We start from the raw sequence: 17,491 nt of genomic DNA, 5'->3' as shown, positions 1-17,491 counted from the left end.
CTAACCACAACATCTCCATTATCACCCTCCAATTTGCATATTATATTAGATGAATCTTCCTAAAATGTTGTTTTTATTATGGCACTCCCCCCAGTAAAGAAAAGCCACCGCAGAGGATGCTGGAGACCCATTTGCTCTCCTCCTAGGGTACTTCCCTGTGCTCCCACAAATTACCATGTTTCTCTGACTTCTCTGCAGCTGGAATGCTGGATGAGAATTGGATTTCACCAACTGGATTTACATGAAACACAAAAGTGGAACGGATGAATTCGTCTTTCTGCCTCTTTTGGCTTTTTTTTTTTTTTTTTTTTTAAGTGCTGGCACATGGAAGGACAGAAACCATGATCTGACTGTCCTCTCCCAGTTCAGCTATCACGATATACCCCTGTCTTTCCAGACCCCAGTCTTGCTTCCCTACCTAGAGCTCCTGCAGAAGTGCAACCCTCTCTCCTGGCTCCGGGCCCATTTCATTATACACTCTAGCCACAGAGAACTGACTACAGGTCCTCAAATATACAGTGCTCCCTCTGAGCTCTAGGCCTTATACATTCTGTTCTCTTTCTGGAATGTTCTCCCTGTTCTTCTTCACTCAAATGACTCCTATACATCCAACATCTCTCACCTGAGATGTCACTTCCTCCAGGAAAGGCTTGCCTGAATTTCTAAGATCAGATTAAATGCTACTTCTCTGTACTCATTTAAGGACCCTATATTAATCCCTATCATAGAATTAACTAACCAATTCATCAAACTGCTCTGGTTTTTATTTGGTCATCTCCACTAGAATAAAAGCTCCTTAAGGACAGGGATTGTGTCTTGTTCATTAATAATTCCCAGAGTTGGGCAGAGTCCTTAGTTCAATGTTTACACTTACAAATACTTACTAGATGAGTGAATATATATATAAATATTTACTAGGTGAATGAATATCTATCTACACACACACACACACACACATATATCTATATATCTATCTTTCCCCCCAAATATCTGTAAGTCAAAAATTAATTGCAGACAGAGACCCTTCTTACACTTGCAGGCAGCATCCAGAGCGCCTAACATACTACTGTGTCCATAGGAGGAACTCAAATATTTGTTGAAATCAACTTTTTAATTTAGTAAATTTGAATCGAGGCTAGCTAAACCTTCTGAATATAAATTAGGTATTATAGACTTCGTTCTGAAAGACATTAATGGTAATACAATTGCCATTTCGGGGGCTGATTTGTCAAGAGAACACTTGTACTCAGAATTTTTAGAAAAACCGTTTCCCTTCCTACAAAGACCTTTATGAACATGACTGAGTTCTAAGGTTCTGTGAAAATATAAGTGTAAGATCTTCCCTTGATCTTGTTTTATTAGCCATTGTTACAAAGAGGAAAATTCCAAGAGTGCAGGGCTCAGCATCCCAGTTCTTCAGGAGGGATGAAACCTTAGGCATAGACGTAATGATACATCATGGCTTTTACTTTTGGAAAATTTCATGGTTTTTTTGTTTTGTTTTTTAATACGAAAACCTAGCTTAAATATCTTCATTTCATTATTTATTCACGAGATAGCCTAGTCCCAGACCATTACAATTAAATTTTTATAATACTGTTCTGTTGACTTGCCCAAATCTTCCTAAGACAAGCAGTCTTATGGTTATTTTGGTTTTAGAGATGTAAAACTCTCATTTGTTAAGCTAATAATTAATTCCAGAATTTGTAACTTCAATTCCTAAAATCAGGTTCACACTGTTAGAATTCAGCACAGTTTCTCTTTGACGCAAACTCTAAGCAAAGTTGTCACTGGATAACGAGAAAGTGAGAATTCAATGGACCGATGTGTGCAAAGTGCTTAGCACAGCAGAGCCGACATGTGCTTGCTAGACAGATGTTAGCCAGTGTTTATTTTTAAGTTCCAGAGCTCAAATGAAGTGAAATAACAGTTCAGTTCAGGAAACGCTACAGCATTTCTGTTCAGTTCTGGTTCAATGGTTTTATAAAATAAATGTACTTGCTTCATATTACAGTAAATAAATGGCAGTGCTTTCCAACTTAATTACCTATTAGGAGAAAATTACAGGTGGTTCAAGGTGCAGTCATTAAGTGTGGTTTATTCTGGTTTAGGGGACAGAGTTCAATGTGTTTCAAATATCTGTTTTACGTCTCCATTATGTCTTGGCTGCTACTGAATGCAAATGTTAATTCATATGGCCCCTTTTTATTCACAGATCTCTCAGATGAACATTCCTGAATTCTCCTATATTGGTGGACTGACCATCCAAAGGTTAAGCCTCAGTTCATACAGGTTAGTTTTGGCCAGATCTGGATATCCAGAGGTCAAATTCAATTTAATTAGACTTGCGGTATGTGCATGATGGAATTTATTTTCCAGAACAGTCCTTAACTCATTTCTTTGCTTACTTCCCTCCCAAGTTTTTCATTTTTCTTGCCAATTTCCCTCCCAAGTTTTTTTTTTTTTTCCTTTAGCAACTTCTTGCCAATTTTCCTCCTAATTTGTTTTCTTCTAGTGACTTAAAGATGAAAACTGCCAAGCAGTGGTGGTAGAGAAAACACACACAGATTTTAATTCTGCAACTTAACATAGTAAATATTTTTATTACAATGCATATGCAATGGCTGCCAAGACAAATAATGAAGGCCATTTTGCGGTTACAAAAGGATCTCAACAGCTCTGTGAAAACCGATTACATATCCTAAGTCCCTAGCTTCTTCTCATATCCCACGCCCCACCTCCCACCACGCACTATCATAAAAGCCAAACCCAGGTACTTTTACAAGAGAGTGAGTCACTGAATATAGTCAGTCCAACTACCTATTACCCAAACACCAGCCTGCCTAGAATTCTCTTACTGTCAGCTGTGGGGGCTCTGTGGTAGGGTAAGGTATTGGTGAAGTGTAAAAAAAAAAGCAGTATCCTGGAAATAAAAAAAGACAAGAGAACAATGAAATCTGTCCCTCTTTTAATAATGAAACAGGGTTACAATCTCCTTAAGGGATCTTAAGGGATAAGTAAGTTAATAAGGGCCCAGTTACACAGTCCTCTTTTTAAGCTAGCAAAATCTCCAGTGCTGGTTACAAAAGCAAACAAATATTTAGGAGGACCCTCAGGGGTAGTCTGGTTACATGGAAAGAAAAGAATAAGTTAATGGGCACTGGGATATAAAATGGTATCTTAAAAAACAAAACAAAACAAAACAACTCTACATTTGTCTAGGAATCCATGGTACCATCATCTAGATCCAAAGTAGGAAACGTAAAGCAAGACATGGAGACGTTCCTAAAGGAGAACTGAAGGCAAAGGATCTGCACCTGACTTGCTCCCTCGTGTCTGCACCCTATGAGTCATTCTATCAGCACAGAGCTGTCTCCGTGCCCTTCCCCATGATAAAGTCTTCAAGCTATCCCTCTGAGGGAAGAGTTTTCAACAAACTGAAATCAGAAAACTATGTGAAATATGTTGTGCATGCTGTTTCCTCCCCACGCCAATTTACACCTACCTGCCCGCTCCTAGGACAGCATACATCACTACATACGCAAGTGCTCTGTAGATATTAGAGCTAAACAAAAACACAAAAATGAGGAAGAAAATATCCCATTCTCATCTCCAGTTCCAAGTCTGGCTGGAGCACGTTCAGAAACTGATCAACGCTGGCCATCAAAATGAAAACAGGTGGACTCACGGCTGTTTGTACTGGGTGCCAGGGGCCACAGGGGGGACGCAGCCAGGGCAACAGTGGCGAGCACCAGCCGCTCCACCCTCAGGGACGCTGTGGGTGTGTCGTGGTCCTCCGCTCCAACTCCCCCACGCTCAAAAAAGAAAAACTTCCCTTGGGAAGGCCCCCATTGGCCTCTTCTTGAAAGGTGGGGAACACTTGTTTAACAACGACAAGAAAAATACCAAAATTGGAAACTCTTAAGGACTGAAAATAGAGGAGACCTTTGGTTTTGACTAAGTCCACCACTTCTAATTCCTTTCATTACTCCAGCAGTAACGTCCTCCCACCATGGAATCAGCATCTCCTCCGACCCTGAGACTGCAAGGCTCGGAGCGGAACACATGCTGAGCACAATTCCCAGAATGGCATGCCTACTCCAAAGTACTGCTGAAACACTCACCTCATAAGAATTCACCAGACTGCCTCTCAACGTCCTGCGTGGAATATACCAAAATAAACTTTTAAGAGTCACTGCTCTCAAGCAATTCGCCATGTAATTGGATAGGTAACAACATACAGGGAATATCCAGCAACAAGAAGAGAAGCAGACACGCTATACATTCAGTGTATTCACTGCATTTGCCAGTCTCAAGTACAAAGAATTTAGGGTGCTGGATGTGTTTGCCTATTATAAGATGACTGGAAAGGCCTAGTTGCAAAAGTCAGCAGGACAGGAGGGAGCAGGCACCCAGAGATCATTAGAAATGAAAACCTGGGGCGCCTGGGTGGCTCAGTCATTAAGCGTCTGCCTTCGGCTCAGGTCATGATCCCAGGGTCCTGGGATCGAGCCCCACATCGGGCTCCCTGCTCTGCGGGAAGCCTGCTTCTCCCTCTCCCACTCCCCCTGCTTGTGTTTCCTCTCTCGCTGTCTCTCTCTGTCAAATAAATAAATAAAATATTTTTAAAAAGAGAGAGAAATGAAAAGCTAAGTGTTTTGACAATTTAAGGCAAATGGGAAGAAGAGCCAAGTGTACATTACAAAAGCAAGATGCACGTGATCATCGTTACAACAATTACTTATTCAAGCCTACCTACTGGTGTCCTCCACTGGAAATTTTGTTGGTAAGACCTGTGATCTTTCTGCCTTGATCAGATGTCTCAGTTCTATGTAATCCACCTCCACATGCTTCCTTCCTAAACCCACAGCAAACCTAACTGTCCCCCTTTCCAGTTTCCGTTGTGCAGGGAATCCTTAATCCTAAACCACTGTCTTTCTTCTAATTTCTTCAGAAAAAAAAAACCCTCAGTCTTCCCTGAAGGCCCATTTTCCCTGATGCCCTTTCCTTTGGATGGAAATAGTACATAAATATGTACTATTCTTGGTCTCCTCACAATGCCTCTGCTTAATTTCTGTTTCTTCTTGTCCCTCACAACCATTATCTGGATTACTGAAATAGCTCCTGTTAGTCTCCACTCTAGTCAGAACAGCAAATACTACTACTATTACTACTACTACTACTACTACTACTACTACTACTACTACTGGCTGTTTTATTTATTAAGTACTATTGGTGTGCCAGAAAAATCTACAAAACTCTACAAAATAAATAATATAATCTCTATATTACAGAGGATAAAACTCAGTGTATAATAGGATTAAGTAACTTTCTTTAGTAACACAACTCTGTCAGATTTCAAGATACACATTCTTCCTGCCATCCCACAGTTTCAAAATGCACCCACCTTAATTCTGTTTCTCATATTACAGCCAAAGTGATATATCTAAGATGCAAAACTGCCTGCATCCTTCTTCCCCTGATTAAAGCTCTCCAAGACAAATTTCCTGAGACTGGTGTACAAGGCCCCCAGGCCATGGTCCTCTGGGTTCGTTCCTCCCTCCCCACTCAGTGTCCCCCAGTTATACTCTGGTTCTGTGAAGATGCTTGTGGCTCCCTGCACTAGCCAACTGGTTTTCTGTGTTTCTGCTGTTTCTTTTGTCCAGAATACCCTTCCCATTTTTACTCATCCATCAGACTGTCCACTTTTAGAGAAAGCCTTTCCTGAACTGCTGAGGCAAGCCAAAAGCCCTCAACTGGGCTTCCACAATGCCCTAAGAATACTTTTATCCCAACACTTGCTCTTTCTGTATGTTTTCCCCCAACCAGCCCATAAGTTATTTGAGGAAAGGGATAATAACGTTTTCATTTTGTACCCGCCCTGACCCCACCACAGTGAACAGTGTCTGGTACAGAGTCATGTTTTGGGGTGTGAAAGGCACATAGAAACTAGAATCACCTCCCAACCCCATTGCCATTTCTGGAGCAGGCAACCAATATGCCTGAACTCCAAACTGTCCAATGCCATCCGTTTTCTTCCATAGAATACTCCAACTTTTGTTGATTGGGTCATGACGAACAACTACCATATTTACAGATAACAACTTTTATCATTTTTTCTTATAACCACTTTCGTCATCATCAAAATTCACATTGATGACTTTTCATGGCCATCATGGTTCCCCATCTTAATTACACCAAGTTCCATCGTATTTCCATAGTAGTCACTAACAAGAACTGACTCTAAGAACATATTTATCTTACACCACACTCTCTAGCAGTATTCTCCACCTCAAAATAAAGTAGAAATGAGATAATATTTACTGAATGGCTAATTTACACCAGATGCTATGTTACGCACCTTATATTTATCCCATTTAATTTTCTCAATAATCCAGTTACCATTTATTCATCAATTTCCCACTTCTTCAGACCAACCTAACCTTCTCTCTACTTTATCGGCAGCTCTAATGTTCTTAATCAAAAAAAATCCTCCAAAGCCATCAGTTTCACTCTTGTCACCACTGGAATTCCACAGTGAATCATTCTATTAGAGGACATTAGCCTTGTACCTCCTTTGGAGGTTATTCCTTACTCAGGCAGATGGAGATCGATTCCTGTGCTCCCTCTTTTCATTCCTACAGAAATGGCTCTTTCATTTTCTATTAGAGCACCAGTTACATTTCTTATTGATATGTTTCTTTCCCCTGCTGGTCCATGAACCTCTCAAGTATAAGGAACTTATTCTATTCATATTTTTACAAAATGCAGCAAGTCTTAAATGTTTTCAAAATGAAGACTTCTTAACTTTTTCTAGTTTAAAAGTTTATTTGGGCATAAAAGGCCATATATTGAATGTTTGCATTTGTGTTAAATACCCAGAACAGGAAAATTTTAGAGGCAAAAAGTAGATTGGTGGTTGTTTAGAGCCAGGTGTGTGTGTGTTGGGGGGCAGGGCAGGTATGAAGAAATGGAAACTGATAGCTAATGACACTTCTCTCAGAGGAGTTGAAGATGTGGTGATGGGTATATGGCCCTGTGAGTATACTAAAAAACACTAACATACACTTTAAAAATAATTTTGAGGTTGGTCATAGAATGAGAAAAGAAAAGAATATGCTCTTCTTGCTCTTATCCTCTTTTCTTTCAATACTTTTAATAGCTTTATTGTGATATAATTCACGTACCATACAAAAGTTCACAAAAACGCCGATCACTATGACATGAACCCTTTAGAAAATGGACTGTGTATTTTTCAGCTTCGTCTTCCCACTTAACACAGTATTCAAGTCAGTAAATACTCATTTCATGAATGAGGGACCCACAGCTCTGAATTTTTTATTAGTAATATAGCTATGCCCTATTTGGATTAAATATACTTTCATTTGGTGGAATCAAATCACCACTTACAAAATTATTTCTATGAGAAAAAGTATATTCAAAGCAAAAAAGTTAAGCCTACCAGAAACCTTCCAATACCTTTCAATTAATAAATAAAGCCTATGATTTACCTAGCAAGACACAACCACTCCTACATCCCAGTTCCCACCTAGACAAATACCTCTAGTCTCTAAAAACACCCAGATTTTTTTGTTGTTGTTTAATAACAAATCTCCTGAGAGTTTCAACCTCCAGGTTGTGAAATACCATTCTTGGAAGAAGAGCTTTTGAGGAATGAAGAGTATCTTTAAGATAAATCCAATACTTTTTCAGGATGGTTTTTATTTTTATTACGTTTTCATATACGGAAAATAAGAGAATGGAGCTCTAAAAAACTCCTGTTGAACGGGTCAGTATATACATGGAGAGCCATTTCTACAAGCAGGGATCTCTCTTTTGTAGGAATTGCAGCTTCTATCTAACTGACAATTAGCCTTTTTCTATTTTTCATGCACTGTATTTAAGTTTCATTTTATTCCCACTGCAATTTTTTTTTTCATAAAAGGTGACTTAAAGAAACCCACTAGTGTCAAATGCCACCTATTAAAGATAGTGACTTTGGGGTGTTTTTGTTTGTTTGTTTGTTTGTTTGTTTGTTTGTTTGTTTTGAGAGGGCACAAGCAGAGGTGGAGAGGAGAGGGAGAGGAAGAGAAGGGCTGGATCAATCATGACCCTTAGATCATGACCTGAGCCAAAATCAAGAGTCAGACCCTTCACCGACTGAGCAACCCAGGTGCCCCAAAGATAGTGACTTTGAATCAAGATCACAATTCAGGCAATACTGGTGATAAGCCTCAAAATGATATATTCTCTGACTTAACATTTACATCAATAATTATTGAACCCTCCACCATACAATTTATGTATTGAATAGCACAAGATCCACACACTGGCTTCACTGGGAATATTTCACATATTTTCAGTTAATTAGCCCATTCCCCAATGTTATTATAAAATGAGTCAATAGCATCATCTTCATTTTTCCTCTGTTTCAGATACAGTCACTAGAAGTCATATGACTACATGTTCAGGCCAGAGGATAAAATATAATCACAATTTTATCTCTGATTCTCTACTGGCAGGTCAATGTTCATTCCATTAGGCTATGGTGGTTATTAAAATTATTAAAATCCTCTCATGTAACTTTGAAGTATCTTTTAAAAAATGCATGCCATATAAATGTCCATTGATGACATGTGTCACTAATGAGTCAATAAAATTCTCTCCATTTCATAAAGAGTTTTTATTGTAATCATATCAGCCCATCTTTTTAAAAATAAATTGTACCTTCTCTATGTTTTTGTAAGTCTCTTAAAGCAGGGGTCGTATATTTTATTAGTTGATTTACTCAGAGTAGTTTGCCCATGTTGGAAACTTGATTAATATACATAGATTGACTGATTGAATAGGGGGTTAATTATATACCTTTGGTACTTTGAAGATTTCATATGCATAATCAGAAATATGTCACAGAGTTACTTACCTCCTCCAGTTGGCATGCTTTGATGACACTCCTATATCTATACTCATCATAGGAAATGCCAAAGATGATGTTTTCTTTAATGGTGCCAGGCATGATCCAAGAAAACTGAGAGCAGAATGAAATTCTTCCACTGTGCTTAATTTTACCCTCTGAAGGCTCCAGTTCTCCCATCATCATCATTAGAAGTGAAGTCTGGAAACAAAACCATGGTTCTTAAGTTAAATCATTTGATCAAATCACTCTCAGAATACACTGCCTCCAACTATCATCCTAAGCAGAGGCATCTGTTCTGATTTTTAAAGGATTCTATATTAATTCATTTGATTCAAAATTTATTAAGCACTTCTTGTTCTGGATGTGCTGCTATGCACAAAAGACACAAAGAGGAATAAAAGAAACAATTACAGTGGAGTGTGATAAGTGCTATGGTAGAGGTTCACAGGGATGGAGCGCCTGATTCAGATCGTTGGGATGGGTTTGGAGGACGTCAGGGAAAGATTAGTACGGCTAACATTCGTTGAGTACTTGGGCTATGCTCGTGCTGTTCTATGTGATTTAACTGCATTCATTTATTTAGTTCTCACAATAACCCAACAAGGTAGATTCAATATGATCTTCATCTAACAAAGAAGGGATCAGTTAAAAAAAGATATAGACATAATATTGTTTCCATGAGCCCTTCTTAAAGAAACAAGGATAAAATCATCCAAAAGATGACTGAAGAAACTTCACCAAAAGGACTATCAGTGAGCAAAGACTTTTGTGAACTAAAATTTAAACTAATGTGGGAATTAGAGTTGAAGAGGAGATTTTAAATACCTTATATGCCCTGACAATATGAAAAGTTTTAAGTAAAACACAAACAAAACAAAGGAAATGGGGTATAAAGGAAATTTGCTGATTGCCTTGTCAAGAAAAGCTGGAAGTCAAAAGATATCATTTAAACATAACACACTGGGTAACAGAAGCTTAAGCATATTTAACAATACAAAGATAAAGCATTAAGAAAGATAACGCTACTGACTAAAATTGACTAGAAGAAAAGGAGGCAGCAGAGAAAGAAAAAACACTGCTTTTATCAGAGTTCACATCAGGTAATAAAAGAAAGAAAAACCCAAAGACTTAACGTAAAGTTATTATAAATATAACCTCTATGACAAAATAACTCCCCCACCTCTAAAAGTTAGAAGGTCCTAGGGCTCACACCTTGACCCCTTTCCCTTCTTATCCATACTCTGTCCTTTGGAATCTCATCTGGCCTCAAGTTTTTGTACTGCCCGTCCCCAGTCCTTTGAAATCAGACCTATAATTGCTTCTTGGCCTTTTGGTTAAGATCAAGTGAAACCAGACCTGTATATCCAATTAACATCTCAACTTGGATGCTGAATATGCATTATAAACTTAATGTTCTAAAATTTAGCTCCACCCAAACCAGTTTCTCCTATAATCTTCTCAGGTAATGGTACCTTCAAGCTTCCAGTTACTCAGTTCTTGGACTCATCCTCGACTCTTCCATTTTTTTCATATGCCACCTTCAATCTAATTCTGTGGTATCTTTCTTAGAAACACGTCCTGAATCCGACTATTACTTCCATCACTACTACCTGGATTAAGCCAACATCGTCTCCTGCCCAGTTAGCACAATAGCCTCCTAACTCATCCCCTTGTTTCTGCCCTTGTCTCTCTACAACCTATTTTCAAAGTGGCCCCATCAAAACGTAAGTCAAATCATGTTACTTTTCTGCTTAAAACCTTCAGATGGCCTCTCATTTCCTCAGAAAGAAAAGCTTTACTTTTTACAAGCCCCTCTGTAAGGGCCTTGAGGCTCTTTTGCAAGAGCCCAAGTAATGGTCTAGCCCGCATTACTCCTCTGACAGCTCTACTCTCTACGGCTGACTCTGTGCCAACCCCACTGACCTCCTTGCTGTTCCATGACGGTAGGGCCCCGGTTCCCTTTCAAGGCTTTGCTCCGCCCTCTCTCTACAAGACTCTTCTGCAGGTAGCCACATGACCTTGGCCCTCACCTCCTTCAAGTCTCTGCTCGAATGTTACCTTTCAGTGTGGCCTTCTCTCTCTCCCCTATTTAAAATTGCACCCCATCACCAATCTTCTCTCTGCTTTATCTTTATAGCATTTCCCATCAGGTGATAGTCCATATACTCATTTTTTGTTTGTTTGTCTCCCACTAGACTGTGAGCTCCTTGGATGGGGATGAGAATATGTTGTAGGTTTTATTCACTACTATATCTTTAGGGCCCAGAATAATACTTGCCACAAAGTAGCGACTCAATAAATTTGTTAAATGATATAATTTAATAATATGACACACTATATTAAATTATAAGGGCTCAATAACTTTAAAAATGAATTACTCTTATATAAGAAACAAGCCAATGGGGGAGACAAACCCTGAGAGACTATGGACTCTGAGAAACAAACTGAGGGTTCTAGAGGGGAGGGGGGTGGGGGGATGGGTTAGCCTGGTGATGGGTATTAAAGAGGGCACGTACTGCATGGAGCACTGGGTGTTATACACAAACAATGAATCATGGAACACTACAAAAAAAAACTAGTGATGTAATGTATGATGATTAACATAACATAATAAAATAAAAAAAATAAAAGACACAAGCCAATGGAACAGAAATAAAACTATAAACCAGAACCATATTCAATAAAGGTGGCATCTAATATCAGTGGGGAAAGATGGATTATTCAATAAATGGTGTCAGACGCTGGAACGCCATCCAGAGGGCAAACAAAAAAATTGTGTCCACACCTCATACTATATTTATGACGAATTCCAAATAGGTCAAAGAAAAAGTACAAAAACAGGACCTTAAAATCCTTAAAGAAAACACTGGGGGATGCCTAAAGGGGAAAAAGAAAACAACTGTGGAGTTAAGAAAGCCTTTCTATATCTCAAAATCCAGAAGTCATAAAATAAAAGATAAATTAAACCACATTAAAAAAAAACTTGTGCATAGAAAACAAAAGAAAAAAAGTGCAAAACTGAAGTAAATATTTGCAACTTAGAACACACAAAAGAATAATTTCTCTCTAAAGAAGTGATTCTAAAATCAGAAGGAAAAAGAAAGCAAACCCATTAAAAAATGTACCAAGTATGTGAACAGTTATTTCACCAAAAATGAAAGTAGAGGAAGCCTTTAAACATATGAAAAGATATTGTAGTTTATTCATAATAAGAGAAACACAAAAATACATGGATATGCCACTTCCTTCTAGAATAAGACTGGAAAAAATTTAAAAATTAGATAACATCATCTGCTGGTGATGCTATGGAGAAATCCACACTTTTATATAGATCATATGGTACACACATAGGTTAGTGCAATCTTCAGGGACAGAAGCTCAATGAATACACAAATGCTTTACCACTTCTAGGAAGCTATCCTACTGATACACTTGCAGATGTGCTAAATGGCATGTGTGCAAGAATATTTACAGTGTAATTTTTGTGTTAGCAAAACACTGGAAACAACCCAAATATCAATCAATTGATGACTCATTACATTATACAACATCCACCTGTACAGTAGAACACTATGCAGTTATATATATATATATATTCAAAATATATATATTCAATATATATATATTCAAAAATATATATACAAAATATATATATTCAATACAAAATATACATATATATTCAAAAAATTAAGAGTGGCTACCTGGGCTGGGGGACAGAATGGTTGAAAGTGGAAAATAGAGCAGAGACAGAGTGAAAGGGAAATTTCTCCAGTTTTTATATATTTTAATTTTCTAGAGTTTTTAATTGTCAGTTAAATTATAATAAATAATAATATCAGCTAAAATATATTAGGGAGAAGGCAGGATTTGGTAACAGACATCTTTGTGATATTGATTTCAGTATATTTTATAATTTTTGTTATATGAAGGAAAAAATCTAAAATATTTTATTTCTATGTAAAATCCTTTTGTATAAAAATTAAAGCTAGAAGCAATATTTATTTTTTAAATATTTTAGAAGCAATATTTTAATATAGTACAGCTTTATAAACCCAAACAATGGAAAAGATCTGCCTATCCATGTTAAATCTATATAATATTGATACTATATACATATTAATATTAATGTTGATGTTAATACTTATTAATATAATACAAATATAAAAATAATTATATATAAAATATATAAAAATTACTTATCAATATTTTGGTATTTTGAGAGATAGGACATTAAGTGAAACCATCACTGAACATATATATGTATATATATACACACACACCAAAATGTTAATAAAACTTCACAGATATTTGTATTTTATTTTAAATGTAAACAAAAGTAGGCACTGATAGCTATTCTACACATCTTTTGCTCAGTTACTATAAAACCACGCTAAAATCTAGTACCAGGGAAAGGCCAGGAGGGATGACAGAAACTATGTGGTGTCAGGGGTTGTCAGCAAGGCCACAGAACTCCTTCAGCTGTGGTGCAGACAACGGAAGAAATGAAAGTCCCCCCCGCCCCGCCCTGGGGGAGATGCCACAAGCCAGCCTTCAGTCAAGGGTACCCAGTGGTGCAGACTCTTAAACCGATTTTGCTTAATTAAAATAATTCACAGAAGTTTCATAAATGAAAGACAATGTAGATCAGAACAAAAGAATCTGTTTTCTCAAAGATGTTCAATGAAATAAATGTGTGTCAGGCACTAGGATAGTCCTCGGAATACAGAATAAAGACAAGGGTCCCTTACAGTCTAAACAATTATAACAGGAAAGAGGGATAAAATTAAACCTGACCTTAGTGTTTTAAGAAAATAACATATGTTAATATATATATATAAATTGTTGTAACTTTGGAAAATCTAGAGATAGAAAATATACCCAAAATCTCAGAGATAGCAACTTGATCCATAAATGTCCTTCCAGACACACGTATACATATATACATGCTTTTATAAAACACAAGTCATTATGGATGTGACATTTTGTAACTTGCTCTTTCTTAACAGCATATCATACATATCCTTCACGGTCATTTTTAACATCCTTTTTACTGACTGAATAACATGCCATTCTATACACCAATATTTATCTAACCAATTCCCTAATATAGACATTTAGGGGCCCCTCCAGTTTTTGGATATGGTAACAATGTTGTGATGAATATCTTTATGCTATAAAATCTCTGCAAGTATACCAGGCTAAGTCATACAAGTAAAAGAATTATTTGGTTGTCTTGAAGGCTTTTGATATACCAAACTGAGTGTGATAGGACTTGTCTTCAAATGTTAATATCTGCAACTATTCAATTTTATATGTTAGCTAGATCTTCGGTCCAGTCGATTATAAAATACCCCATTCCTAATACTGTGAAAAGGCTCCCTCCTGGATTGAGCTGCCAAGCCCTCAGAAGAGTTTAATTGACCCTAAGGAACCACTGCCTTCCTCTGACTCGGTCTTCAGAGCTACTTTCCAGAAGATGCAACTGCAACTCCAGCCAGCAATTATCTGCTCATCAATTCTTTTTTTTTTTTTTAAATTTAATGGATGAGGAGTTGCTTCTTTTTTTTTTTTAAGGGTCAGAGGGAGAAGCAGACTCCCCGCTGAGCAGGGAGTCTGATGTGGGACTCTATCCCGGGACTCCAGGATCATGACCTGAGCCGAAGGCAGTCGCTCAACCAACTCAGCCACCCAGGCACCCTGCTCATCAATTCTTAATAGAATTGCCTGAAATTTAATTGCTGGTAAGTCTTGTAATTGGTGAGTCCAAAGCTATTTTTGTACACCTTTCAAAGAAGTAACTTTAAACATATAAACACAATTTTAAAAATTATATGAAACATAATTACCTCCCACTAGCAAACTTTCTTGTTTAGACCATCTATAATTTGCTGATGAACAACTCCTCCTATGGTTATCTTTTTATTTTAATAGTGAAAATTGCTACTAATATTATATAAGAAATAGAAGGAAAAAATGATACTTAAAAGGAGGAACAAGTTCTAAGAAGAGAATACACAAGTACAGCTACTTTGTTTAAAAAGTCTGTTTCACATGTAGAAAAACAGAATTGGAAAGAGAAATAAGCAAACTGTATCACTAGCATTGCGGACACCAAATTCAATGACTAGACATATTCTGCAGCATTTTGTTTCCCAAGTTTCAAATTAAATTCTTCAAAAATATGGTTCTTTCTATATATTAATGAATGTCTTTCAGAAATGTTTCTTAATTTCTACTTTTATTTACATTTTTATCTTACAGTAGTAGTGCCCCATCTTTTCTTCCTTCCTTCCTTCCTTCCCTTTTATCCTTGAGTTCAACTCTTTAGCTGTTTTTGCTTTTTAACATGTAAATTTTTGTCAGACCTATCTCTAAATATTCTTGGCTTATAATAAGTTGGGATGGGGGTAGGGAGTAGGAAACGGACCAGCATTGAATAAATTAACATTCCTATGTATTTCTTTCAAAAATTTATTCCACTCAGTAATTTTTCCTCATAATAAATCCTAAGCAAGTCTGAGTCCATTCTCTAAAATCCTGAATCAACAAAATAGGGACCTTCTGCCTGTGTGGTTCTGAGGTTAAATCTACACCATGATTTCCCTGGACTAGCTCTGAAAAAAAATGTCTATGCCAAAGATTGGTAAAAATTAATGGTTCATTTATTCGATAAAGTTACTGAATGTTGACCATGTATAAGACAGTTTGTTGACTTATATGTGAAATCTAAAAAACAAAAGGAGAGAATAAACAAACAAAAAGCAAAAAAAGACCCATAAATACAGAAAACAATCTGATGTTTGCCAGAGGGGAGAGGTGTGGGGGGATGGGCAAAATGAGTAAAGAGGTGTGGGAGATACAGGCTTCCGGTTATGGAATGAATAAGTCACATGGATGAAAGGTACAGCAAAGGGAATATATCCAATGGTATTGTAATAGCGTTGTATCATGACAGACGGTAGCTACATTTGTGAGCATAGTGTAATGTATAGAAGTGTTCAATTGTTATATTGTACGCCTGAAATTAAGGTAACATTGGGTGTCAACTATGCTCCAATTTAAAAAAAGAAAAGAAGAAAAAATTTCATAAATGTAAAAATCAGCACATGCATGGGGGCAGGGGGAAAGACACTGTGTTGTGTGCCATGTACCACATAAAGATGAAGAAGAAAAAGTCACTGAAGTAATATGAAGAAAAAAAAAGACTAGAGAATATTATCAGTGGAATAATTTACATAAGGGACACTATATACAGGTGTTCTCCTACTCCCGATGTAAGAATTTCTCCAACATACCCTCTTACACTACAGACAAACTAGGAAAAGAAAGAAATGCACGCCAAATTAAGTTCTCGACAGTGAGGAAGAGAAGACATTACCTTGCCTGCCCCAGTAGATCCAGCAACTGCCAACAACTGTCCTCTTTCTATATTGAAACTGATGTCTTTCAGGACAGGAGCACCAAGAAGTGAGAAGTTGCTGAAGAAGAGGCTGTTATCACCATTGGAAATTTTTCTGTCGTTACTGTTTTGTTTTGCTTTCTCGAGTAATTCCCCAAATCCCTGAAAAACAAAAATATAGAAAATACAAAGGTAGGTTTTTCAGGTATTTTCAATAGATATTTCTTTCATGTATATGAAAAGCACATGGCATCTGATCCATTCTTTATTTTTTTTTTAAGATTTTATTTATTTACTGACAGAGAGAAAGAGAGTACAAGCAGGCAGAGCAGCAGACAGAGGGAGAGGGAGAGGGAGAAGCAGGCTCTCCGCGGAGCAAGGGGCCCGATGCGGGGCTCGACTGCAGGACCCTGGGATCATGACCTGAGCCGTAGGCAGACGCTTAATGACTGAGCCACCCAGGCGCCCCACCTGATCCATACTTTATAGCATGTAATTATATAATATATGAGTTCTAGAGTACATGATACAAAACACTGAAAATTTTAATAAAGCATTTAATGGAAACATAATTTCAATATCCTAGATTGTCACTCACCATTAAATTAAACTTAATATTGAAGAAAACATGTACCTTCTTCTATAGGCTAAGCAAATAAATATTATCTAATCCCCAGGACAATAATAACATTGGAGGTAGATTTTACAATCTCTTTCAAAGTGGTAGACTTTGTGACTCAGAGGTGAAATGACTAAAGTTGGCCAGAGTGAAATTACAACCCAACCTGAACCTCTCTTCTAACACGCCACTGGCACCATCCTCTAAGAAGCCTAAAGCACTTAAGTAGTTCTTAAGTATAAATGTGATGAGATTCCCAGATAATTCAGATGAATTCCCTTATATGAGAATAGCTGGGAGGAAGGAATTCCCTTTTGAAAGTTCCCTGCTGGGGTGCCTGGGTGGCTCAGTCGTTAATCGTCTGCCTTCGGCTCGGGTCACGATCTTGGGATTGAGCCCCACATCGGGCTCTCTGCTCAGCAGGAAGCCTGCTTCTTCCTCTCCCACTCCCCTTGCTTCTGTTCCCTCTCTCCTGTCTTTCTCTCTCTAATAAATAAATAATCTTAAAGAGAAAGAAAGAAAGAAAGAAAGAAAGAAAGAAAGAAAGAAAGAAAGA

The 17,491-nt window shown here is 37.4% G+C and overlaps 1 protein-coding gene across 1 annotated transcript in view; it reads right to left on the bottom strand.

The window, feature by feature from the left end:
• Positions 1 to 17,491, bottom strand: part of CFTR (CF transmembrane conductance regulator) — a 166,168-nt gene that overhangs the window by 86,779 nt on the left and 61,898 nt on the right. The window contains exons 10-11 of the mRNA XM_073899110.1: positions 16,296 to 16,478; positions 8,924 to 9,115 (exon numbers count right to left, since the gene is read on the bottom strand). Coding sequence (XP_073755211.1) covers positions 8,924 to 9,115; positions 16,296 to 16,478 — 375 coding nt within the window. The remainder of the gene's footprint in view (positions 1 to 8,923; positions 9,116 to 16,295; positions 16,479 to 17,491) is intronic.

This window comes from Callorhinus ursinus, unplaced genomic scaffold (genome assembly GCF_003265705.2).
Source record: "Callorhinus ursinus isolate GAN/ISIS: 27379988/994484 unplaced genomic scaffold, GSC_fseal_2.0 scaffold12, whole genome shotgun sequence".
NCBI classification, from domain to species: Eukaryota; Metazoa; Chordata; class Mammalia; order Carnivora; family Otariidae; genus Callorhinus; species Callorhinus ursinus.
This window is presented reverse-complemented; position numbering and strand designations above follow the sequence as displayed.